Source organism: Cucurbita moschata, unplaced genomic scaffold (assembly GCF_002738365.1).
Source record: "Cucurbita moschata cultivar Rifu unplaced genomic scaffold, Cmos_1.0 Cmo_Scf00018, whole genome shotgun sequence".
NCBI classification, from domain to species: domain Eukaryota; kingdom Viridiplantae; phylum Streptophyta; class Magnoliopsida; order Cucurbitales; family Cucurbitaceae; genus Cucurbita; species Cucurbita moschata.
In genome coordinates, this window is record NW_019268534.1 from 4,150,751 (window position 1) to 4,176,948 (window position 26,198).

A 26,198-nucleotide genomic window follows, 5' to 3' on the forward strand; every position below is an offset into this window, starting at 1 on the left:
CTAAATATTAAAAATGATTTAAGTATTTTAGAAATATAGATATCTAAATATTTTAGAAATAAATTGTCTACCCTCTGTCATAAATATCTTACACCCTATTTAGATTTTCATCCAAAAAAATACAAAGTAGTCGTATTATACAAAGTGTTGGATTCTCTTCTCTGGTGTTAATAAAGAGTGTGAAGTGTTTTCCCTAAGTTGTGTTCAGTACTATTGTTTTTTGTATTCATCTAAATTTGAGTGTGATCTGATCGAGTGTGTGCGTTGTTGTGGGAACATAACAGAGGGGAAATAATAAACATAAAAATAAGCCTGTGCATTCCGGGTGTCATCACAACTCAGAAATTCCAGATTATCTTCTGTGTTCTTTGTTGTTTTTATTTTCTGCAGGACAATGAATATTTGGGGGCACAGAGAGACTCTGTACCATGGTAAATTGTTTAGGTACACAACCCCACATTCTTTATTAACATGAAAAAATCCAATAACACACAGTTGCCATTAAGTAAGGGAAACTGGTTGTGCACCTTGATACACAGGAGGAGTCCCTTCTGGGAATTCAGTCGCGATATTCGTTCATGAATGCTTTATGGAAGTCAGTCAGGCGAGATACGACGTCTGGGATCTTGTTCTCTGGAGGAAGTATTGTACACCTGAAGTGCCATGTTCCGGCCACCTGATGCAGAATGGATCGGTTAGTTCCGGTTTGATTACATTTATTAGTTTTTGGTTTTTGAAAATTAAGCTGGTATGCTCCACTTTCTCCTCATGTTTAATTTTTATGAGCTTTTGATGAGGATGGTAGGAAGGGAGTCACACCTGGCTAATTTAGGAAATGATCATGAGTTTATAAGCAAGGAATACACGAGGCCTTTTGAAGAAGCTCAAAATAAAGTCCTGAGAGCTTATGCTCATAGTCGACAATATCATACTATTGTAGAGAATCGTGATTCCTAACATGGTATCAGAGTCATGCTCAAGTTAACCATGTCAATAGAATCCTCAAGTGTCAAACAAAGAAATGGCTAGCCTCGAAGGTGTAGTCAGAAGTGACTCATGTGTCGAACAGAGGGTGTACTTTGTTCGAGGGCTCCAGAGAAAGGAGTCGAGCCTCGATTAAAGAGGAGCTACTCGAGAGCTACATAGACTTCAGGAGAGACTCTATGGTATACTTTGTTCGAGGGGAAGATTGTTTAAGATTGTTTGGAGGGAGTCTCACATTGACTAATTTAGGGAATGATCATGTATTTATAAGTAAGGAATACACCTCCATTAATTTTGGGGAAGCCCAAAACAAAGCCAATGAGAACTTACGCTCAAAGTGGATAATATCATATCTGGAGAGTCGTGATTCCTAACTGTATTTTCAAAATCTAAGCTAAATTTTGAAAACTAAAAAAAATGTTTTGTGTGATATAAACGGTGGAAAAGTCAAATACTGCAGATGATGATTTGGAATAGATTGAAAGCTTAAGCCAATGAGACAGACCTGCCCAAAGCCAGAACCGGGGACGACAACCACTCCAGTGGCGTTGAGAAGTTGGCGGCAATAAAATGTATCAGGGGTCGTATCTGCTGCTTCTGCTGCTTTGATTGCCTTTTCAGGCAGCTTAATGCAAGGGAATAGGTACATTGCCCCTTCTGCTTTATTGCATGTTACATTTTCTAAACTGTTGAATGCAGCTTCTAATGTCTGCAGTACAGTCAATTATTTTATGATGAGAAACCGAGCTTTCATTGAGAAGAAGGAAAGAATATGCAAGAGCATATAAAAAGAAACACAAAAATAAGAGTCCACCAACTAAATACGGAACACAAATAACAGGTGAAAGAAAAAAGGAGAAATAACAGGTGACGAGAAAAAAAGAGAAATATTAGCTAAAAGTTTATATAGATGACTTTTAAATATGTATTAAGAGAATATAGACGGCAGAAACTACATCTTCGAAGCACTAACTAAAAGGGAAAACTTTTAAATATGTATTAAGAGAATATAGACGGCAGAAACTACATCTTCGAAGCACTAACTAAAAGGGAGGTATATATATGGTTTTAGTTTAATGTATAATTCCCTACAATATATATATCTACCATAATTTTCTATATATAGTTTTACTATTTATAACAATGGCTCCAACACATTATGATTGATTCAAAAGAAATAAAAAAGAGAGTATTCTCATTCCACAAACCTTTGCACGCCTCGCCAGGGAGGAGAGGATTCCATCTCTCTCTGCACAATACGATTCATAGATGTGATCCCCAACCTGCACAAATCATCAATAGTCTTCAACAAACGAGGAAAAATGAATTGATAATAAGTTAAGCACTAAACTTTAACTCTTTCTAGCAGACATTTTTGCCTTATAAAGAGCCGAATCGGGATGAATTTAGTTATGCATAGAAATCAGAAGATTCTAACCTTTGGTGGATTCATCACAAGGCTAGCAAGAATCTGGCCAGAAATATTTGAACAAAGATTAACAGATGCCACTTTGTATATTTGCTCCCTCACATCAGCACTAAACCCAGTAATCCCCATGTAACCTCCTCGTTTTCCACACTCACCATAGTATCCTAATACCAGGAAAAAAAAAAAAAAAGTAAGGCATGAAATCAGACCAGTAATCTGTGCACAATTCTCATTGCCACGCCTAAAATAGATATGGACTAAGACAACAAACCTTTAGAGACAGACTGGAATGATACTAAGGAGATATCCTTTTCACCATAACCCATGCTGCGTGAAATCTTCTTAAAAGAGTGGAACTTCTTGTCTGGAACATAAATATTTGCTTGATATACCTGCACCGTTCATCAGATCTTAAACAATATTGGTATTGATCCAAGGAACTCAAATCTAATTAATATATCCAATAAAGTTATGTTTGCAGGCTTCCATTAATGTTCTAGATGTACCTCATCTGCCAGAAGAATGAGGCCCTCTTGCTTGCAGAACTTCACTATTTGTTCTTGGTTTTCCTTAGTGAGAACCTAAAGTCATATGTTAAAGTAGGAACCAGAATATAAGTTCATCCCAAGATTTACATTCAAAACCCATCCAATAACATACTTGTCCAGTAGGATTGCCGGGATTTATAACCACCAATGCCCTTACTGAAATACCCTTAGACTTGGCAGACTCCAATTGCTTCTTCAGCTCAGAAATTTCCAATCCCCATCCCGATGCTTCATCAAGATAGTAAGGAACCTGCAAACCACCATTAAGTTTCAACTTCTTGAAATCATTACACGTTAACTCAAAGAAATCAAATCAAACTATAAGAATTTTCTGAAATAATACAAAACGTACAAGAGTACCGCCATGAAGAGCTATAGAAGCAGAGTATAGAGGGTACTGAGGAATGGGGCAGAGTATTCCATCTTTCTCTGTACTTATCAGCAATTGCATCACCATATGGACCTGATAACAAACAGATAAAAGAGCCTCTTTGACATGCTATTACTCTGAGGTTAATATCTTCTGTCAACATTTCTAAATATAAAGATTCGTTGTCACATATATTAAAAAAAAAACTCACTGCTGGGCTTGCACCATTTGTTAGAAATATGTCATTAGGATCTGCAGGAAAATCATCACGAGCTTTAATTCCTTCAGCAATGGCATCTCGCAGCTCCTTGATTCCCTGGTGTGACGAATAGATCAAATGTTAGATGAGCTGAATTTTATGAAGCCTAGAACTCCTTTTTTTTTTTTCTGATAACAACCTGACTATGGCTGTAAGCACCGGTTGCTTTTCCAGGAATTTGTTTCAGAATTTGCGAAGCTCGCTTAATGGCATCTTCACTGCAACAAGTTTATTAAGGAAAATCAAGCAGGAAACAGCACAAACATTATTGCTAAGAATTTGAGGAGGGCAAAGAGCAAACGAAGATATATATAATCTGAGCAAAACCATAATCGATCTAAAGCGGATATTATATTTTGTACTCTGAGTAGCTTTCCTGAAGCTGGTATAGTCTTTTCTTGAAAGCAACAGGGTATTCAAACATAAATTCTTTTCATGATTAAACAGTCTCCATCATGAATGAGTTAACTAAATTGAAGTACCTGAACAAACCGTTTATTTCGTTTCTTTCCAGAAGAGATGGATGTTCACACAGTGCAAGAACCTGTATAAACAAAGATAATCAGGATTTCAATTTCTCAAGGTATAATGGAGAGTGCCAACATACAGTACACTGACAAACCTCACGGAAAAATGTAATTGGTTGCTGACCAAGGGAATGAGGATTTCCTATGTTGCAGTACAGTATCTGCATCATAAAGTGATAGAGTAATGGTTACTGGGTCATACAAAAACCTATCAGCACCAGCAAGATTGTGTTATTAAGCATGTAGCATGAGACAAACCTTACGCTACCATTCAAAAAGGACACTGTTTTTGGCTGCATGTAATTTGCATAAGCCAAAGGTTTACATTCCCATGATGGCCTTAAATGAGGAGCCTGAACAGGGGAGTTCATGAAACTTTTTTTTTTTTAATTTATTTGAATTCAACTAAACTCTAAACGGTAGTGATCGTAGTGATTGAGTTGAATTGATAGAATGGTCGAAATTATAAACGGTGCCAGATGCTAACAAGAAATAAGATGAGAAAAGTAATCAAACCTCATCAAAAGCATGTGAGCCTGGATTAGCCAGAAGCTCTTTTTCCAGTCTCTGTTAGTTAAGAGGATAAAAGATGGTAAGCAGAAGGATGGCACTATCACAAATCAAGCAATTTATATCAATTTTGGAGCTAATTAAACAAGCCCAAACCAGCTCTCAGATCTCAACTTTATTGGTAACAAAGTAATACTCAAATCCTTCAACTCAATGCCATGATTTGCTTAGATTTCCTGCTGAACCTTGCGGATTGTTCATTACTAATTTTTGTTGGATGACCAAACTCCCACCTCAGTTAGTTAATTTGAGAGCTTGGGTTCAAATGGACAATATTATACCATTGTGGAGAGTCGTGTTCGTCTAACATGCTATCAGATCCATGCCTTAAATTTAGTCGTGTCAATAGATTGGTAAATCCTCAAATATCGAACAAAAGACTCCAATTTTGGAGTCAACCCTCCTCGAAAACATAGTAAAAAATGACTAAGACTCCAAAGGAGTTGAGCCTCAATTAAAGGAAGCGCACTTTGTTCGAGGGGAGGTGTTGGAAGACCAAAGTTCCACATCGATTAATTTAGGGATTGATCATACTATTCTGGAGAGTCGTGAGCATGCAAAGATCAAAATCAGTAAAGGTACCTGAGCCAGGGCGACAATCTCACCACGAACAGCATACTCGCATTCCAAAACCTATGTAAAATTAAACAGAAATTAGGGAACGGTGGATTGATGATCGACAAAACAACGATATCAGAGAACAGGATCACGATTTAGCTGTAAAAGAAAACTCAATCCAACATTGCACAAAATCATCAAACTGGAAAAAGAATAGACCGAACCTTGGGATTGATGTTGTGGATGGAAATCGGAAGGGAATCGTTGGAAGTAGAGGCCATCGAAATGGATGAAGAAGCGGATAAGAAGGAAAGAAGTACAAATAAGTAGGAGCAGGTGCAAAAGTGATCGAAAGTTGAATGCCTCGAACTTCGGCGTCGTGATTTATTGGGGCGCAAAAAAGGAAGGCTCCTCCATGACTACACGCGTATGCTTTTGTCACTGTCGAAGCTGACGAAGTCATCTCGTCGCCGCTCATGGATTGAGTCATTGATTTGCAGTTTGCATCTAATTTTCAGACAGAGAAGCAACAACGCAGCTCCTTCTCGTCGTTCCGTCGTCCATTCCGCCGTTGAAGCTCATTTCAGTTTCTTCCATGGCAGACCTTCGCACTGAATGAATCTCAATTAAGGCGCGAACGGTTTTTTTTTTTTTTTTTTTTTAAACAAATTGATTTTTTTATAAAAAATAAATTGTTTTATTTTACAAGTGAATACAAATTTGTATTTGGTAACTGTTTTTTATTCTGGTTTAATTATTATTGTTTATTGAAAAAGAAAAATCATTATTAAAAATTTAAACCGATAAAATTTTAATTTGCCTACAAAAACGAGCTAAAAATGGAAAGAAAAGATTAGTATAAGGTAACTTATCTTATTTATCCTTATCCTAGTCCAATGTTTGTCTGGACGTGATCATTTTTTTTTTTTAATTTATTTAAAATTTCAACAGGATCACTACAACAGATACATGTGTTAAAAAGTCACTTGTAGATACATATATAGAAATATGTATAACTACATGTATGAATACATACATGATTAAATACGTGCATGACGTTTGAATAATGAATGGTAACGAAAAATGTCCCAATTTACCCTTATCTGACATTGGTGGAAGTAGTAGAAAATTAATTAAGCATTCGTTACAAAGTTTTCTTCCTACACAAAATTCTACCAAATTTCTTTGTTGTCACCAACACGTTCACATGATTCGAGAACTTTGACCAACTTGAACTACTTAATCCAACCTATGAATTGAGTTTTAAAAATTTGGTTTGGGTTCCATTGACATTTTTTTGTCAGGTCAACTCGATCAGTCAAATCCTATTTTTAAGATTATTGTAAAAACTAAGAATACTTGATGTTTGTAACCAATATTTATAGTGCATCGTGACTTGTGAATGGTTCGAGAACTTTTAGTTATTAATGTAACATAAACTATACCTTATTTTAAGATCATTATGAAAATTAAGAATATTTTACGTTTACCATTCATATTTGTAGCTCAAAAAATTGTAGTTATTAATGCAATATATAACGTAGATAATTATGATTTTATTAATAATTTTTAAAAAATCGAACTCTATTTAAGTTGTCGTGGCCACCAACCCAATTGATGTATTTATTTTTTAAAGAGGTAAATTATGACTTTTTTTTATTATTATTATTTTTTATAATCATTTTGAATACAAACATTATTTCCACGATGTGTTTTTTAAGTTATCTATTTTTAAAATATTTTTAAGTATATAGTTTTAATAAGCTTGTTAATTTGTTTTTTTTTTTTTTGAAATTTGAACTAATAATTTAAATATATAATTATTTAAGAGATGAAAACCTGACAAAACAATATGAAATAATATAAAAAACAATAAATGACATATATATTAAAAAAGTATATCGAAACTTTTGTTATATTTATACAATAACAAATATAAAATATTTTAAAATTTTCAAAAGTCAACTAAGACTTCGCTTATTTAAATAACTCAAAATTAAAATTTAATATTATAATCGTTTGTATTTCGTCTACTCGGCCCTTATGTCAATGACACGTGTACAAATATTTGTTGGACTCCACAAATTATAATATTAAAAGAAACTCAAAATTAAGAGCAAAATATAAATTATATATATATATTTTTTCAAAATCTTTTAAAAAGTTTGAATAATATTCACAATTTTTTTAATTTTTTAAAAAATGATCATTAATATTTTATTTTAAAAATATTTAAACTTTCAAAAATATTTTTAAAAAGTTCTATTAATACCTTAAATTTTATTTATAAAAAATAAAAAATATATAATTGTTAATCGTAGGTAATAAATACTAGTAAAATATTAAAAATAACATTAACTTCGAAAAAAAGTTCAAACATTAATATATGGATGGAAACATTTATCTCCATTTCATAAATCATCTTCAAACTTTCTTCTTTAAAATTTAAACGCGTTAATATTACTTTTAAATTTTAAAAATTAATTGTAAATATATTTTTTTGAAATATTTAAAAAGTTTTAATACATATTTTTTATTAATTGAAATTAAGGAGACAAAATGAAATGAAATGGAAAATTGACATTTTGATGTTGTCTATGTTGTGAAAGGTCCATGACGTGGACATCAAGCACATGGCAGCAAAATTCCATGCGAAATTATTTGATGTGACAAATTATTATAAGTGTCAAAATTTGAGTGGCCAGAGAATAAAATAATAATTTTATAAATAAATAAATATCTATCTGTATATATTATCTCTTTATTATTATTTTTAATCCATTCTATCAAATTAGTCATTTACAATATATATATATATATATATATATATATTTTTTTTTTTTTTCTATTTAATAATAAAAATTATATTATAATTTAATTAAATAATTGCGAAAATGACAGTTCTTTTGAATCCTTGTAGAAAAATAATAAAAATATAATATATATGTATTCGATGTCAAAGAGTTTTAATTTATTTTTAAAAAAAATTATAATTTCCAAATTCCTTTATATCATCTTTTTACTCTTTTTTTTATTTTTTTTATTCATAAATTTTTTATTTTTATATATTTTTTTTATCTCGTTAATTTTTTTAAAATAAAGGGTCATGAATAAATCAAGACTAGTCTGAGTGATTATAGGAATATACGAGTGGAAACAAACGATCTAAGTTTGTGTTGGGAATAGTGGTTTACGAGCTTTTAAATATATAAGTATTGTGGTACTGTTACCTGACATGCCATTGAACAACATTAAGTGTCGAATATAGATTTCAAATCGTCATTTCAATAATCTAATTTATATAAAATTAAAAATTATATAAAATTTAAGAATTTAACGAACACAAAATTAAATGTTTTACAAACATATTGGTCACTCAAGTTTGCACCCGCCTTTCCTTTCCCCACCACTCTCGATTTGTTTGCTGACAAATTAATTATATTCGATTCGTATTCGATTCGTATGTTTCGGATCTACCAATATTCAAAAATTTACTCCAAAATTACGTTCGCGAAAATTCGACTATGTCCTTCAAATAATAATATCAAACTCGATCCAAAATCATGGGCCCGGTGGAGCCCAACGTAAATTCAGGACACCGATAGATTATGTTGGCCCACTGGGCCCAATAAGAGTCCACCGAAATTATATGTTATTATAATAGACCTAACCAATCAAATAAATATCTATTATATGTAATAAAATAGATTAATTTATTATAAATATAAATATATATATAGACCCGTAATAATATTTAAATACAAAAAATAAAATAAATAAATTTATTTATTAAAATGGGTTCGAGGTGAGAGTAATAATAAACATTAGTATAAAAATATATAAGTATGTATGATGAGAATAAAAATAATTGCTACAGTGATATTATTAATTAGCTAACAAGATGACTAATGGAAAAGAATAATGTGAAAAAAAACGTGTAATTAAAGGAAATATATGACTCTTTGTGCGACTATTAAATGCATCGGCATCATGTCGGTGCTGTTAGGCCGGATAAGAGAACTGAATTGGTCCCACGTTTTAAAAAAAAAAGTGGGCCAGCTGGCCAACTTTTACCCAGCACCCTGCTCCGTCCTTTTTGCCACCATGGCTGTTACTGTCCCTAAATTTTAGATTAAATTAATAAAATATTATGAAACTTTACTCTTTATTTTTTAAATATATATATAAAATTTATAATAATATTTTAACTTTTTAAAAAAAAAAAAACAACTTTTAAGAATATTAAAAATATACACCTAACAAGATGATTAGTTTTAAACTTTTAAAATAGTTTTCATAATAACTTTTTAACTTTTAAAATTATTTTAAAAATAAGAAAGTTTTATTAAACCTTCAAAAACATTTTTTTTAAAAAAATTTAAAAAATAATATTACCATTATACTACCTTTAAAAAAATATTAATAAACTTTCAAAATTAAAAATTAAGATTAACATGCAGATATTTATAAGGAATTAATTAGATTATTTATCCACATATTAACTTTCAGACTTATTTTAATTTTGTTGTGTATAAAAATTATTATCTTTCAAATTATTAATTTAGTATAAAATTTATATTTAAAATAGATAATATTATTTATAATATGTAAAATTCAGAGCTATAAAACATAAAATTCAATATCCACAAACTTAAAATTAAAAGTCATTGAATTTTGAAAGGCAAAATTGCCGGCAGGCAGATGAAGGATGAGAGAGAGAGAGGAGGGTAAAAGAGGAAATAGGAAAGAAGAGAATTTTTTATTCAATAATTAAAAGTGAAAAAGGTATATTTTAAAAGATCTGTCAATTTATCTTTTTGTTAGTAAAAAAGTCGCAGGAGACAAAAAAAAGAAAATAGAAAATTTGTATTTATTTTAATAAACTTACACGCTCACAATTGGACATAACATATCAAAAAGAGAAAATAGAAAAATAATTACCACAGTAAATACGGTAAAAAATAAAATTACAGCTTATCATCATAGTCCCAAAGAGAAAGGAAACCCAGTCGCCCGCAACCAACTCCCACCGCCAATAAATTTACCAGGAGTGAAACCTTCAGCCTCCGTGGCACTCCGAATTACCCTGAACCCCTTCCACGTCACCCTCCCGCTCGTCGAAGCACCCGGTCCAGTATTCTGATACTCACCGTAAAACAACGTGTTGAGAGCAAAATTACCGCTCCATTCATGCCATCCCTTCGAGTCAATGACGTCACTTATCGACGACTGCATGATCACGGTTCTAGAATATTCCTTCCACGGTCTTCCGAGGAACGTCGGGAAGCTCTTCTGGACCGACCGGAGATCGGAGGTGGCTCCGATTCGGGATTTCTGGATAACGATTCCGGTGTTCTGGTTTGGGTCGGACCGACCCTGAGCCGTGACCATGTTTTTCTGACCCGAGTTTGGTCTACGCGCGTGAATGTCACAGTCTTGGAAAACGGCAGCGGCGTTGCCGAAGATGAAATCGACGGTGCCGGAAATGAGACAGTTGATGTAGAACTGACGGTTGGAATGGACGTAGAGAGTGTCTTGATAAGCCAACATGTCGCATTGGTAGAAGGCGGAGAGATCTGCTCCGACGCGGAGAGCCACCGCTTGGTGCTTTGAGGGACCGGCTGTGTTTTGGAATGTGATGTCACGCGCTAGAAATCCTTCTCCCACCGCAGCTGTCAAAATCATGGTCCACGTGTCGGACATCAGTCCAGATCAAAGGAGAATATTATTTTTCTTTTTATAAAATGAAATATATTATTTTAATATAATATCTAATAAAATCACCAAAATTATATTTGGATTAAAAAATAAATATAGATTCTGATTCGGTGCTGGATAAAAAAAATAATAATAAAACAAAATATATTTTTTTATTTTGATATTTTTATGCATATCGGACACTTTTGCCCATGTGCGCTCCACCATGCATTGGATGGAAGGTATCTTTCAACGGGGAATGATAAGCTTTGAAAAGCTTATCGAGTGGAGAGGGTCAAAATTGTACTTTTTTGGGCAATTAATTAAAAAAATAATTACAATTTTAGATCGATTAATTTGTAATTAAGACTAGTTTGACAAATTTAAAAAATAGGTAAAAAAAAAAATTACTGAAAAAACGAGTAAAAATTGAGCTTACCGACGGTGGCAGAGTTAAAAGTGGTGCTGCCGTCGACGACATTCCGGCTACCGGTAATTATAGTGTTACTTCTTCCATCTCCCATGAACATTATATTCGTCTTCTTCTTTGGCACATCTACATTCTCTCTATAAACCCCAGCTTTAATTCTTATCACAAATCTCTTGCTACTTTTTACCGGGGCGGCGGCGACGGCGGCCGCCACTGTCTTGAAGTTCCCGCTGCCATCCGCCGCCACGACCACGTCCGGCTTCACGGAGGAGGATTGCAGCAGACGTCGGTCTCCGGCTGACAGCCACTCCGGCCACTGGATTTGCTCGTCGTTGATCTCTTCCTTGAGCTTTCTGTTGGCTGTTGTTCCCATTTTGGCCTCGTAGTTGGCTATGTCTGTATCGGTCATGTTCTTAATCATGGCTAGCGCATTGCTGCACATGCGCTCTACCTCTATTTGACCCTCTTTTAGCTTGTCCCGCAGGTTCTTGTCCGCCTCGTCGTGGGAAAACCCGTCGAGGCATGTCTCCTGTCGGAGAGAATATGAATAAAAGATTAAATTTATTGTAATTTATTCAACATGAATACGTTCCATCCTGGGAGGGAGAGAGTACCACATTGGTTAATTAAGTAAATAATACATATCTATGGGTATGAAATCTTTTAAAAAAACAAAAAATAAAGTCACGAGTTTAAAATTCTAACATGCTATCAGAGTCGTGCCGTTAAATAGATTCCTCAAATGGTGTACTTTATTCTAAAAGAAGGAGCCAGTATGAATTAAGAGGATAAGGACTCCACAAGCCTATAGTATACTTCGTTCCAAAGAAATGAGTCAACAATTAAGGAGAGACTGTTTGAGGGCTTCACAAGTCTCTTTATCTTAGAAAAAGGAGTTAAACCTCAATTAAGATGAGACTGTTTGAGGGCTCCACGTCCCTTTTGGGAAATTCGAAAGTAAACCCACGAAACTTTAGCTCAAAACGGACAATATCGTACTATTACAGAGAGTCGTAATTCCATACCTGATTAGTAATAGCGGAACTAAGCAAGGTCTTGAGATCATCAGCATGTTGATTAAGAGACTTCTTATTCGGGTATTCATGGAGGTCAACAGTAGCCTTATGAAGCTCATCAAGCGTCTCATCAATGGTTTCAAGGCAATCATGAAGAGCAATCTTCTCCCTGTGACTAATATTCTTCAACTCATACAATTTCAACACCTTAAAATAATTCTCCTCCACCGCTTTAACCGTAATATTAATCGACACCTCGATCACATCCTTTTTACTACCAACTCTCTTCATCGCCCCATCGCTCTTCAAAATGCTCGAAAAGCACAGATCCGGATACAACGTGCTGCTACACGTGCTCTTCACAATGGCATGGCTTTTAGCCTCCTCTCCGCCGCCGTTTCTCGAGCTCACCACTCCGGCGACGATGCCCACCAGAAGGAGGGTTGAAGACACGGCTAGGATTATGAGCTTCTTTCTATTGTTCTTCGGCTTTGGGAGGTGGTTGCCGGAACTTGAGATTCCGGCGGCGATGGGTTGTTCCATGTTGTCGGAATAAGAGAGGGGATTTGTGGGAGGTAGTGTGAGGTAGTGGAGAAGAGAGTAAGGGCTAATATAGACTCGCAGACAAGGGGATAGGGACTGTGGAGGAGAGAAATAGTACAATTATTGTTGTCGTTACTTTAAATTTTAAATAATTTAATGTTTTTTTTTATTTAATGAATAAAAAAATAAAATTTTAATACTGCATGTCTTTTTTTAAAATATTATATAATGGCATTATGGCAATGCCGATGCATGACTCGGAGCGTCAAGGTCAAGATTTTAAAATTTCCTTATTGTTTCTTGTGATTATAAAATTTTAAAATTTCAATGCTAAGAACAATAATAAATAAATTTTTTAATTTTAAAATTTTTAAAATATTTTATATTCAAGTGAGACCCACGTTGGTTAATTTCAAAGTAGCTTTATAAAAAAAATAAAAATAAAATAAATAAATAAATAAAATAATTGGTTTTAGTTTTCAATACTTTCCACGACTATAGATAAAGCATTATTCTTTTTTTTTTTAAACAAAAGTTAAAAATCCCAAGAACCACTTGTGAGTGGTGGCTCTTGACAGCCTGGAAAAAGTATATTATTTTTTAATTTAAAAAGTATATATTATTTTTATTAAAAAAATAGTATATATATATATATATATATATATATATATATATATATATATATATATCCTTAAAGTTTGTATTAGACGACTAATTATTTATTTTCTCTGTTATTTCCCAAAGTAATTTTTAAATTATTTTTTTAAAGAGTACTTTTAAAAATATAATTTTAAATCAAAATTGGAACAAAAAATGAACAGTAATGAATAATTTTTAAAATAATAAAAAATTAAATTCATATTTATTGGAAAAGGGAAAATTATGACAAATATGTACAAGGATACTGCTCAGCCGCCAGAAATGAACAACGGTCCAAATAGGGTTATTAGAAAACGACGTCGTTTAATTGATACTTAACAATAGCATGGAAAGACGAGATTGTCTGGCTCGAAATATATAGTTTTATTATTTCTACTGCAGAGTTACAACGGTCTACTGTCATTAAAAAAAAACAATATTAAATTAATTATTTCCCATGATTTTAACATTGTCATTATTTTATTTATTTTGTTGTCGCCTTTCCTCACCTAACACGTTGGTATGTCTCAATTTAGGATGAAATTTTTAAAGGTTATTTATTTAATATAAATTTTAAGTTTCATCTATACTCCCCTTTTTCCAACTGTCATAATATATCAACTCGAACATCATTACAACACTGTCTCTAATGGTACGAGGCGTTGCACGAAAACCAAACGCAAATTAATTTTTCTCTTAAGCTCGAACCGAACAATATCGTACTAATGTGAAGAACTGCGAATTTCATACAATTACTCGAATAAAATATTGTTTACCTATTTAATATAGTTTTTTAGCGAGATTTAGATTACTTTGTTGATTGAATATCTCAAGGCAAAAACATTTGTTTGAGATTCGAATCACTCCATAAGCAAGATTGATCGTGTCTAACTTGAATAATTCTTATTCATCAAGCATCTCAAGGCAAGAACACTTGTTTGAGATTTGAATCACTCCACAACCAAGATGGATAATATTAAGCTTGAATGATTCTACATGCAACGTAAACTACATAGAATTGTAAAAAAACTTAGTTATTTGCTAAAAAAACACACAAATGCTTTTTTTTTACGGTTAACATACATGGTTTTACATAGTTTCAAAATGAATCCATTTAACTTTCCATCAGACACATGTAACATTTATAATTAACCACTATGTAAATAAGGCAGTTACCACAAAATATATCAATCCTGAAATGAATATAATTAAGCAATCTTTTCTTTCGAATATCTGTTTCCAATTTCCAATCAACAACAGAGAGATACATAGGACATACACGAACACATACTTCACAAGCAATGCATTTATCAAATTCAAAATCGATTCGATCGTGGAAACGATCCGATGCGATTGATTTTTCGTAAGGATATTGAATAGTTACAGGCAAAGAATTTGCACGGGATAAAGTAATCATGAAACCCTAACCAATGTACTTACGTAAATAAAAAAAAATCATAAAATGCATTAATAAAACATCATAATTCTAAATTATAATTCTCCCAAAATTTATAATCAGGAAACTTCATTATTCTTTAATGTGACATGAATTGAAACATATTTTTGTTTAATCTGAGTTCGAGTTTATATAAAAAAAAAAATTAATTAAGAAATATATGGTAGGTGCCACGTCATATTTTATTATTGTTTTTATTGAAGGCGTGTAAGTAAGAAGAAATGACGATAGGGGTAAAAAAGCTGAAAAGATATAAGGTGGGACCCACCACAATTATTTTTATTTAATTTTTGCAGCAAATTTGGTTTTATTTATTTAGTCCAAATAATTTCCGTATTTGTTGCTTTGAAAGTTTAGTCTTACTTGGATCGTCCAGCAAGCCATGCAACACAAATTTCGCCTAATTCATCGCTTTCTTCCCTCCAACAACCCCTCATTAAATTCTCAACCTAATAATTTCAATGTAACCATATTGCGATCTCGTAGGATCCCTCGAAAATATTAATTATTTATATCAAATTTTATTTTTATTTTTTTCTTTCCGAGGAATCTGGCCATGACTAATTAAGAAAAGAGCCCTAAATAATACTATTTTTATTGGTATGAAAATAAAAATTAAAAATTAAAAATTAAAAGCTGAGCTTTATTGATGATTATTGGGAGTGAGTCCACATTGACTAATTTATGAACGATCATGAGTTTTCAAAATGAACAATATCATACCATTATGGAGAGTCGTGATTTCTAACATTGTATCAGAGTCATGCTCTAAACTTAGTGATATGAACCAAGAGACATCAATCATACAATATACTTCAATGAAGATGGGAAGAAAAGGTTGTCAAAATTATCAAAAATTGTTTTAATTCATGCTACATTGAAGAAGAATGAAGTTTGATTGTTGTAAATTTTGGGTGCGTTACAATTTAGAGTTATTGTATTTCATTAATGTATTTTAAGACTTTTAATTTACTTTAGGTTACAATTACATAATGGTTAATTATGGCCATTAAAGTATGAATGTTACAACTTTTGGAATGTCTTGAGTGGTTTCAGCTATATAAAGCCATGTATGTTGTATTTGTAAGGAGACTTGGAAAATGTATTAAAAGAAGCATTTGTGCTTTTTTTTAGCCAATGGCTAAGTTTATTTGCAACTCTAGTAGTTTAGGTTGTATGTAGAATCATTCAAGCTCGACATGATCAATCTTGTTTGTGGAGTGATTCGAATCTCAATCAAGTGTTCTTATCTTGTGATATTTGATCAACGAGAATCATTGGAGCTAGACATGGTCGATCTTGTTTCTGGAGTGATTCGAATCTCAAACAAAGTGTTATTAGCTTGAGATATTCGATCAACAAGGTAATCTGAATCTTACTCCCCTTGTAGTGATTCCTTATCATATCACTTAGCCATGTCGATAGAATCCTCAAATATCGAACAAAGAATTGTGAGCCTCGAAGGTGTAGTCAAAAGTGACTAAAGTGTCGAATAAATGGTGTACTTTGTTCGAGGGCTCCAGGGAAAGGAGTCGAGTCTCGATTAAGGGGAGGCTATTCGAGAGCTCCATAAGCCTCAGGGGAGACTTATAGTATACTTTGTTCGAGAGGAGGATTATTGAAGATATATATAATTTTACACCATTGTGGAGAGTCGTGATTCTTAACAAGCTTAGCTCAAAGTGTACAATATATTTGGAATGGTTTGAGATTCTTAATATGATGTCAGAGCCATGCTCTTAATTTAATCATATTAATAATATTAATTTCTAATAATACCTGCTTTATTCGGGGATATATATAATTTTGTGGAAGAAAATTATAATTTTTTAGATTATTTAATCAGCTTAATTAAAATATTTGTGACATTAATGATTTTAAGCACAATTTATAATGTAAATGAACCGTATATGCACTATTTAATAGCCGCTGTTTCATTTAAATAAAAATAAAAAAAACAAAAAAACAAAACAAAACAACAATAATTTTCAATAATTGTCGAGTTGTCAAGTAAATAACTTTAAAATTAATTTAGATATTAACATTATCTTATTATTAAAAAAACAACAAATTTTAATAAAAGACTGGAACAATAATCAACCCAAGCTAAATATAATATGAGGACGCGAGGCCCGAATGAGATGGATTGTGAGATCCACGTAGATTAGAGAAGGGAACGATTTATCAGAGAGGACACTGGACTCTAGACCATGAAAGGGGGATTGTGAGATTCCACATCGATTAGAGAGGGGAAGAGTGTCAGAGGACATTGAAGCTTAAAAATGGTAGATTGTGAGATCTTACGTCGGTTAGAGAAGAGAACGAAACATTTTTATAAGGATGTAAAAACTTTTCTATAACAAATCCGTTTTAAAAACATTGAAGGGAAACCTAAAAAATGACAATATTTGATAAGATAAGAAATCAATACAAGGGGAATAAGATTCGGATTACCTTGTTGATCGAATATCTCAAGGCAAGAACATTGTTTGAGATTCGAATCACTCCAGAAGCAAGATCGATCATGTCTAGCTTCAATGATTCTTGTTGATCAAATATCTCAAGACAAGAACACTTGATTGAGATTCGAATCACTCCACAAGCAAGATTGATCATGTCGAGCTTAAATGATTCTACATGCAACCTAAACTACATAGAGTTGCAAATAAACTTAGCCATTGGCTAAAGAAAGCACAAATGCTTCTTTTAATACATTTTCCAAGTCTGCTTACAAATACAACATACAAGCTTTATATAGCCTCAAAATGAAACGATTAAAGACATTCCAAAAGTTGTAACATTCATATGGCCATAATTAGCTATTAGGTAACTGTAAAAATAAAAAGTCTTAAAATACAATAACTCTAAATTGTAACCCACCCAAAATTTATAACCATCAAACTTCATTCCTCTTCAATGTGGCATGAATTGCAACCTCTTTTGATAACATTTTCTTCATTCCTCTTCAATATTGTATGTTGATGTCTCTTTGTTCATATCAATATTTGTCTGGGGATTTGAGCAGTTACTAATTATGGAACAGCAACGAGTTATATTATTTTTTTGTTTTCATATCATATAGTTGAAATACGTGTTTGATTCTTATAAATGACTTATTTAACTTTTTACATTTGTTTTAAAATTTTGAGACAATTTTGACTTGAAAAAGCACATCACTCTAATGTCCTTGCTAAAGTAAAAGATTTTGCTTTATTCATAATAAAACAAAGTTATTAAAAAAAAAAAAAAAGACAAAATTGTTTTTTATTTGTTTAATCATAATAAATAATTAAAAAGTTAATTCTTTATTCGACAATTAAAATAATGAAAATTCATCACGTTCGTGGCTGCAAACTGTGAAGAACTACCGCTAATTTCGCCCTTTTAGCCTCTTCACAGCCGAATCTCGTTGGCTTCCTAATCAGCAAATCATAGCTCGCCATTTAATATTATTGTTATTTTAAACTAATTTTGTTATTATTTAATCCAATAAAATTAAATTAAAAATTAAAAGTACTTTTTGAACTAAAGCATTAATGGGTTTCCGATAATAATATTTTTAAACTTTTAAAAAAGTTTTAAGGATGATTTTAAAGTAAAAAAAAAAAAAAAAAAAAATTAAAATTTTAAAATTTTAAGTGTAATCCCTCAAGTTTCATGGAAAACAACTTTAAAAACAACCAAACAAAAAACTAAATAAAATAAATAAATGTTTAAATTAAAAAAATCCTATTTTAGCTTAAGTCTAAAAAAATAAATATGATTATCTACATGTGTCATGGTCTTGAGTTGCGATGTTGTACAAGAATGTATTGCCTTAACTTAAAATAGAGGTAGCACGTGACTTGAGTATTTTACTTAGGAGTGGAAAATTTTGGATGGTTAGGTAAAAGATATTTTTAATTACTTTTATAATAAAAAATTTTATAAAAAAATGATAATATTATAAAAGTTAAGATTTTTTTTTTAAATTTAAAGGTATTATTGAAATTAAGTGTATTTTCGAAAAAAAAAATATTTTTTTTTTTGTAAAAGAAATTAATTTAAAATATTTTATGGGAATACTTTTAGTACCATACGTTTCTCTCTCTTTTACAATACGACGCGGTTTCATCCTTTTTCCAACAGAGAAGAGAAGCATCTTCGAAAAAGACATTTTTGGAATTACCAATTTTCTTCACAATTAGAAATTAATAACGATTTGCAAATTCATGAAAAAAGAAAAAAAAAAGAAAAAAAAGAATATTTTGGGAATATCTCAAATTTTAAATAATTGGATTATTATTTTTTAATTATTAAATTTTTATTTGTCTAAAATACATGATAATATCACATATTTATAAATTTAAATATTATTTTTTATATTTTTAAAAGTAGGATAGAGTTGGATTATACCCTATTTTCAAGTTAACTGAACCAATGTAAATAAAACCAAATTTATATTTAATTTTAATAGTATGAATTTGTTGAATTATTAGATTTAGATAATTATTTTAAAATGAAAATTAGGCTATTTTTTGGAAAATAAGAGGGTATTTAAAAATAGCAGCCGGTCAAGGTCAAAATTGGGGGTTCAATAATTGGCAGGGCAGACTTGGAAATTGGGGCAAATTACAAGGGTAAAATGGGAATTGAATTAAAATGAAGGCCCATCAACGATTGGATTAGAAAAAGAGGCCCAACAGAAGGGAACGGCAAGTCCACTAGTATTTGGAAACCCTAAGCCCATTTGATATTTTATAATTTGATTTAATTTAAAATTATTTTTATAGAAGACGAAAAAATAAAAGTTCTAAACCTTTTATTAAACCCTGAATTGAGGTTTTGACGGCGAAAGTTTCCCGGCGATTCACTGCGCCAAGTCGATCGCCATCTTCTTCTTGCTTCAGCTCCACGATTTCGGATTCTGAAAACAAGCTGTGTCGGTGTAAGTTTCTCCTTTTGCCATTGATATCTTTGTTTAGTTTGCTTGGAATTTTACTCAATTCGTATATTTTCCAAATGCTTTAGTCGAAATTTATGAGCCGTAATTATCCGAATGAAGGATGATAATTGATTTCTGTAGTTAGTTATAAGTGTGTTGGTAGCCAGATGATTGGTTTAATTTAATTTTTTTTGTTTTTTGCTGATGCAAACTCGAAACTCTACTGGTATTTGAAATATGAAGCTGTTCAATTTTATTGCAATTGGAGTGAATTGCTAAGGTCTAGTTTCATATTGGTTTCGTTTTTAGTTTTTGAAACATATTCTTGTTTACTCGCAATTTCTTTTATTAGGGTTGTCACTTTTTGAAAGAAACATTTAAGTTCTCAAATTCTTAAGCAAAAACATTATTTTGAAACTACTTCTCTTAGTTTTCAAAATTTGGCTAAGTTTTGAAAATATTTCTAGGAAGTAGATAAACAAAACAAAGAAACTCATAGATGTAGGTAATGTTTATTATATGCTTAATTTTAAACCAAAAGACCAAATGGTTGTCTGATTGGACCTAAATTCTTAAGTTCTACATTTTATACACTGATTTTTGCCCCGCCACAAATGATTTAAATCGATGTATGGTCTGAGCTCTTTTCTACATGATGACCAGGGCCTAGGTGGTTGTGGTTATTGAGAAGACATAGAACCTTTATCTCAGTTGAAGACTGCTTAATGGGTGAAGATAAATTTGCACGTAAAAGTGGGAGGAAAAGAAACGGCATGAGTAGGAAGGCTGAACAAGGAGGTCATGGCTTTGATGGAAGTAACACCCACAAGAACACATCTTGGATGATGGATGGTGGAACCCTGAACTCTAACAATAAGTTCTCCAATAATAAAAGTACTTCCGCACCACAAACGTCACTCATTAGGTAGCATGGCCTCTTTTTAATGTATTCTTGGACATTCCATTAGCAGTAGAGTTGAACTTTTCTTCAACTTCATGCATTTTTTAGCTACTTGTTCTCTATACTCATGAGGGAAGTTATCTTATAGGAAGCAGGTTGATCCCGAAACAACAAAATACTTCACAGAGATTTCCAATTTATTTGAGAGTGATGAGGTTGACTTTGAAGAGCGATCGGTTATATGTGGTAATGCTCTAGAGGAAGCTGTGGGGAAAGAGTTTGAACTTGCCACTGATTATATCATAAGTCATACTATGCAAAGCCTTCTTGAAGGTTGTAAAGTTGACGACCTTTGTAATTTCCTCCACGGTTGTGCCAATCAGTTTCCATCTATTGCAATGGATAGATCTGGCTCACATGTTGCTGAAACAGCTATCAAGTCTTTAGCTATGCACCTACAGGACGAGGATGTTCATGGTCTTATTGAAGATACTTTAACAGCAATATGTAAGGTGTGAAATTTTAGCAATTTATGTTTTTCCTAGCATTGAACCATGAAGGTTGACTTTGTATTTCTTTGGTTTTTATTTGTCAGTCAAAACATTTCATCATTTCATGCTTTAGGCATAAAGTTTCTCGGTTGTCATAATCATTAACTAGAATATTTCATAATATGCACATTGCATATTTATGTGTGTATATTCTATTATATGAACATACAGACATACTTGTACACATGTAATTCGTTCCTTAAGTGTATATTTCTTTTCAGGAAATTGTAGCAAACCCTCTCGATGTGATGTGTAATTGTCATGGTTCTCATGTTCTTCGAAGTCTTCTTCATCTTTGTAAAGGAGTACGTCCAGAGTCTTCAGAATTTCATTCCAGAAAATCAACTGTTCTAGCAGAGAGGTTGAATGTCAAGGCACCTCGTTATAATGTAGATGGTGAGTTCCATACTGGTCGAGGCTTCCCAGAAATTCTGAAGTTTCTTGTTTCTGGGTTGCTGAAAGGTGCAAGAAAGAATGCCAGGATCCTGCAAGTTGATCAGTACAGCAGTTTGGTTATTCAGGTTTTGTTTTATGAAAATATACTATTATTTTGTGGGTTCATAATTATTTTTTATTTATACCTGAAGAATTTAAACTTTAGTGTAGTCGCTGAGGCAGTATGATTATGTATATTAGGCCACTAGATGGTTGACTTATTTTTCACCATCTTACAGACTATTCTGAAGTTGTTGGTGGGGCAAGATGACGAGCTGAGGCATATAATACCCATCCTCCTTGGCTGTAGTGAGAAAGATGTTGTGGAGGGAAATTATGTACAAATATCCGTTGTTCCAGATGTTGTGGATTTGATGAAAGAGACTGCATTTAGCCATTTAATGGAGGTGAGATGGACAATCCTAGTTGGAGTTAGTTTTGAACTTATGGGAGTAAACTAGCCCTGCTATGCACATATTTAATTACTTGTAGTTGATCAATTTGTTCACTCAATTGGATTTCTCGAGTTCCCAATATTCCCTGATATTTTCTTTGCATAAAATTTCAGTTGGTCGGAATATTGTTTTACCTTTCAAAATTTTGCTTTCAGGTGTTACATTCCTGCCAGAATAGATATTCTGTGTTTTACCAATATTTATATGCAGATGTCTTTGTGTGATCGGAATTAAGCAAACATTAATATGGGGACGATTACTACCTCCAATCTATTTCGTGAAAGTTTGATTATTTCTTATGCAATTCTCTGTTTTATCATTTGTGTGATCAGAACGCTAAACAAACTTCCCGCAATTGAAAAATAGAGAGAAAAGAAAAAAAAAGGAGGTTTGAGAACATAAAAAATGTTTACTTATAGTGCCAAGCTCCATCTTTTGAATTTATGTACTCCATAGAATTAATTTGCATTTCTGAAGCATTCATGAGATGGTTTTCATAATAAATTTTTGTTCATACCCTGTCTCGTGAAAAAAAAAAATACGTTCTTAGAATTGGATGTATTGATTCTGCTAGTCTGAATTTGCAGGTGATTTTGGAAGTGGCTCCAGAAAATCTGTTCAATGAACTCGTCACAAAAGTATTTCAGAAATCATTGTTTGAGCTGTCATCTCATCCCTGTGGAAATTTTGCTGTCCAAGCACTAATTTCTCACATAAGATCTAAAGACCAAGTATGTATTAGCATTTTTTAAAACTTATTGTAATAATTTGAAAATGGCTTTGACCTCCATTAAGGCATACACATGCACATATGCGGCACAATATAGTGCATCTCTAACAATTTTCCGCTATTGTATTTCATAGACTAGTCTGAATGTGTTGAGTCTATACTTAAGGAGTTGTCTTTTTCCACATAGGTGGAGTTGGTATGGTCAGAGATTGGAACAAAAGTTAGAGATCTTCTTGAAATGGGAAAGTCAGGAGTTGTCGCTTCACTAATTGCTACGAGTCAGAGGCTTCAGACACATGAACAGAAGGTCTGTAATTTAGTTTTGAGTCTTTTCTTACAGGTATTTGAATGTTGATGTGTTGATTTTCTGTCCATTTTTCTAATTATGAATTTATGATATTTGACAGTGTTGTGAGGCTCTTGTACGTGCTGTATGTTCCACTGACGAATCTCCAAGATGCATTGTTCCTCGAATATTATTTCTTGACAGATATTTCTCTTGCGAAGATAAAGTCAAATGGAATTTTCCCTGTGGAGTAAAAATACCTGTCATGGGCTCTCTAATCCTGCAGGCAGTTTTTCGATATCAAACTGTATGCTTTCCTCCCAGATATTGCTATTTGTTTATTTAATTTTAGAAGGGAAACAAACATTCATTTTTTTACAGTTCTGCTGCCGGTCTGTCTATCCCAACACTACGGGACTGGCCATTCGTTTTATGTACTTAGGGTTTTATGTGATTTGTGTTACTGATGTTACTATTAGTGATTTTACATTTTTTTTTCCTTGGGGTTCTGTTTTATGAATTCTATTTCTCCACTCTTCTAAGGCCCTGTCTCGATCATATCTCTTTAAACAAGTATCCATTATTGCTCCAAGGGAAATTTGACCTCATAGGATCCTATGGCTTGTTCGAAGGACTTGGGGGATTAAACTTGCTCTACCATCTATAGAATTTTGTGGACCTGTATTCAAATCTTAGCTAAATAGAACTTTTTCTTGTGCATTCTAAGTTTGATTTGTTTACAAGTCTGTAACCGTGCATTTTTATGTTGCAGGAACTGATTCAGCCTTTCATTACAAGTCTCACATCAATGGAGGATAATCATATCCTTGAAGTAGCAAAAGACTCCAGTGGAGCTCGTGTTATTGAAGCTCTTCTAAATTGCGACGCCTCTGCAAAACTGAAGCGCAGATTAGTTATGAAGTATGTCACTGAATTATTTTGATTGCTTTTATTGTATATAGATATGAATAATGTCGCTGAATTAGTTTGCCCTTCTTAAAGTCCTTGATATATCTTCTTTCTAAATGTCTAAGGTTTTCTATGATTATTGTCTCCCCTTTGAATTTAGATATTTGGTTGGACACATTTATTTTATTGCTGATACATGATCTTTAAATTTCAAATGACTTAGAATGCATCTTGTAATCTTGCTAGTCGTGAGTAATCAATGAAGCTCTCATTCAGTTTGTTGGATTGGATTTTTTGTTAGTTTTTGCTCTCAGTCAATAACAACTTTTTCTATTCTGAACTGAAAGGCTACGAGGACACTTTGGAGAGCTTGCAATGCAGTCATCAGGTTCCTTTACAGTTGAAAAGTGCTACGATGCCAGTAACATGTCACTACGGGAGGCCATTGTATCTGAGTTGGTTGTTGTAAAAAGCGATCTCTCCAAAACGAAGCAAGGACCTCATCTTTTGAGGAAGTTGGATGTTGAAGGGTACACAGTTTATGCTTTTCATTTTATGATTATGACCTAAGATCTGTTTCCTTTATCATGAGCGGGGGAGCGTGTTTTTTCATAAGTTATATAATCAAATGTTGTAGCATGCCATTAGAGCTAAGTTTAGTGTTCTTTTTTTACCAATGATGTTTCATGTCAGGTTTGCATCCCGACCTGACCAATGGAGGTCAAGACAAGCATCGAGGGAATCGGCATACAAAGAATTTCATGATACATTTGGGTCTGACAAGTCCAAATCACTGAAGACGGGGGGTTTCCTTGCTGATAGTTCGAAGCATAAATCACATCCAAAGGACGTGAAGACAATGAGGCAAGAGATCGAACATTACACAACTTCTGGCGTACCCTTTCTATCAACGTCTGGCAGTAAGGGCAAGTCAGAAAAAGGTAAGCACGGTGATAAAAAATATACTAGAGCTTCCACAGATAATGATATTTCAGAAACGAAAACCAAAAATTCGAAAAGGAAACGGAATAAGGATCAGTCTGAGAATGCTGCTGCAGTCAAAAGGAAACAAAAAATGTAGCTAGGAACCAGAAACAGTCCTTGTACCCTGTAGCAGTCACCACAAACGCATTGCCTGGAAAAAGGTCTTCAAAGATGAACTTAAAGAGCTCTTAGTAGGAAAGTGGAAGCTTAGATTATCTACTTCATGGGAATATTGAGGAAATGCCTTTCTATTTTTAGTGGGGTGGGAGAAGATATTTTGATGGAGCATATTCTTTACAAGATCTTCCGAGTGACCAGAGGAAATATGAGAGGTCAGTAATCAAAATTTTTCAAGAAAATATTACCTTCATGTCGGAAGATATTGTATCTTACACTGTCCAAGATTATGTTGTCGGACTTGGATGTTTATGTCTTTTATTCACCACAGATGCGGACCTCGTCCATTATGTGCAAGAGGCGATGGTCACAGCTCATGGCAGAATCAAGTAACATATTATTGTCTTCCTCTGTTAAATTTTATTTTCAATTTCTCTTATTTCTTCGTTAATTATGCAACCTATTGATGTCACCTGACCCAACTCCACTATAAAATCTTCCATTCTCAGTGTTTGTAAGTTTCTAGAGATCTTCTGACGCCTATTTGGCCTTCTAATATATTAAAAAAGTTCTATGTTTTTTATTATGACCCTAGTCTTCGTCAACTTCGTGTAGAAAAGAAAATTTACTACTAAGTCAAGGTTGGTTAATTCTGCATTTGTACAGTCTCATATCTTGTTTACTTTGTAGTCTAGTTCAATAAGCAGAGAATCAATCATCGATCTTTGAAATGGTAATGGTCTATGCTCAGTTTGGCTGATGAGTCGGTTCTTATGGGTTATGTTCATATTCCTTATGCATCATCCTCGTTTTGATTTTTAGACTATTTCCACAATAAACCAACATCGGATCCACAAAAGAGGGAGAAATCAAGTTTTCT

General features: G+C 32.8%; 3 protein-coding genes and 1 long non-coding RNA gene across 5 annotated transcripts; 2 read left to right on the forward strand and 2 right to left on the reverse strand.

Moving 5' to 3' along the window:
* Positions 1–301: 301 nt before the first annotated feature.
* LOC111456238 (alanine aminotransferase 1, mitochondrial-like) lies at positions 302–5,600 on the reverse strand. Its single transcript, XM_023098053.1, has 15 exons — positions 5,470–5,600; positions 5,270–5,320; positions 4,634–4,684; positions 4,213–4,278; positions 4,073–4,134; positions 3,730–3,808; positions 3,543–3,647; positions 3,314–3,424; positions 3,074–3,211; positions 2,920–2,994; positions 2,685–2,805; positions 2,423–2,577; positions 2,193–2,267; positions 1,490–1,693; positions 302–676 (listed from the first exon to the last, which is right to left on the reverse strand). Exons 1-15 carry the CDS (start codon positions 5,524–5,526, stop codon positions 560–562), a joined length of 1,467 nt encoding a protein of 488 aa, XP_022953821.1. The 5' UTR covers positions 5,527–5,600; the 3' UTR covers positions 302–559.
* On the forward strand, positions 971–16,593 carry LOC111456241. Its single transcript, XR_002712727.1, has 3 exons — positions 971–1,104; positions 15,864–15,866; positions 16,556–16,593. It is a non-coding gene; the product is annotated as an uncharacterized LOC111456241 (long non-coding RNA).
* On the reverse strand, positions 10,183–12,990 carry LOC111456237 (pectinesterase-like). The gene is made up of 3 exons (XM_023098052.1): positions 12,398–12,990; positions 11,382–11,901; positions 10,183–10,917 (listed from the first exon to the last, which is right to left on the reverse strand). Exons 1-3 carry the CDS (start codon positions 12,929–12,931, stop codon positions 10,226–10,228), a joined length of 1,746 nt encoding a protein of 581 aa, XP_022953820.1. The 5' UTR covers positions 12,932–12,990; the 3' UTR covers positions 10,183–10,225.
* A 3,219-nt stretch (positions 16,594–19,812) lies between the features above and the next one.
* LOC111456264 (pumilio homolog 23-like) lies at positions 19,813–25,905 on the forward strand. Of its 2 annotated transcripts, XR_002712738.1 has the most exons (12): positions 19,813–19,953; positions 20,614–20,875; positions 21,000–21,363; positions 21,624–21,923; positions 22,077–22,244; positions 22,880–23,023; positions 23,210–23,329; positions 23,430–23,615; positions 24,081–24,229; positions 24,565–24,747; positions 24,911–25,533; positions 25,650–25,905. XR_002712738.1 is itself a non-coding variant. In XM_023098080.1 (11 exons), the coding sequence occupies exons 2-11, from the start codon at positions 20,676–20,678 to the stop codon at positions 25,296–25,298; spliced, it is 2,202 nt and encodes a 733-aa protein (XP_022953848.1). In that variant the 5' UTR covers positions 19,813–19,953; positions 20,614–20,675; the 3' UTR covers positions 25,299–25,905. The 2 variants fall into 2 exon arrangements, 1 of the variants encoding a protein (XP_022953848.1); XM_023098080.1 differs by having other exon boundaries at positions 24,911–25,905.
* Positions 25,906–26,198: the final 293 nt, after the last annotated feature.

Coding starts and splice junctions, on each gene's coding strand:
- LOC111456238 (XM_023098053.1), bottom strand. CDS start 5,526: ATGGCCTCTACTTCCAACGATTCCCTTCCGATTTCCATCCACAACATC. Junction 3,809..4,072: donor GAAATAAACGGTTTGTTCAG/GTACTTCAATTT, acceptor AACTTGTTGCAG/TGAAGATGCCATTAAGCGAG. Junction 2,578..2,684: donor ATTCCAGTCTGTCTCTAAAG/GTTTGTTGTCTT, acceptor TCCTGGTATTAG/GATACTATGGTGAGTGTGGA.
- LOC111456237 (XM_023098052.1), bottom strand. CDS start 12,931: ATGGAACAACCCATCGCCGCCGGAATCTCAAGTTCCGGCAACCACCTC. Junction 11,902..12,397: donor GTTCCGCTATTACTAATCAG/GTATGGAATTAC, acceptor TCTCTCCGACAG/GAGACATGCCTCGACGGGTT. Junction 10,918..11,381: donor TTTTAACTCTGCCACCGTCG/GTAAGCTCAATT, acceptor TGATTTTGACAG/CTGCGGTGGGAGAAGGATTT.
- LOC111456264 (XM_023098080.1), top strand. CDS start 20,676: ATGGGTGAAGATAAATTTGCACGTAAAAGTGGGAGGAAAAGAAACGGC. Junction 21,364..21,623: donor CTTTAACAGCAATATGTAAG/GTGTGAAATTTT, acceptor ATTTCTTTTCAG/GAAATTGTAGCAAACCCTCT. Junction 24,230..24,564: donor AAGCGCAGATTAGTTATGAA/GTATGTCACTGA, acceptor CTGAACTGAAAG/GCTACGAGGACACTTTGGAG.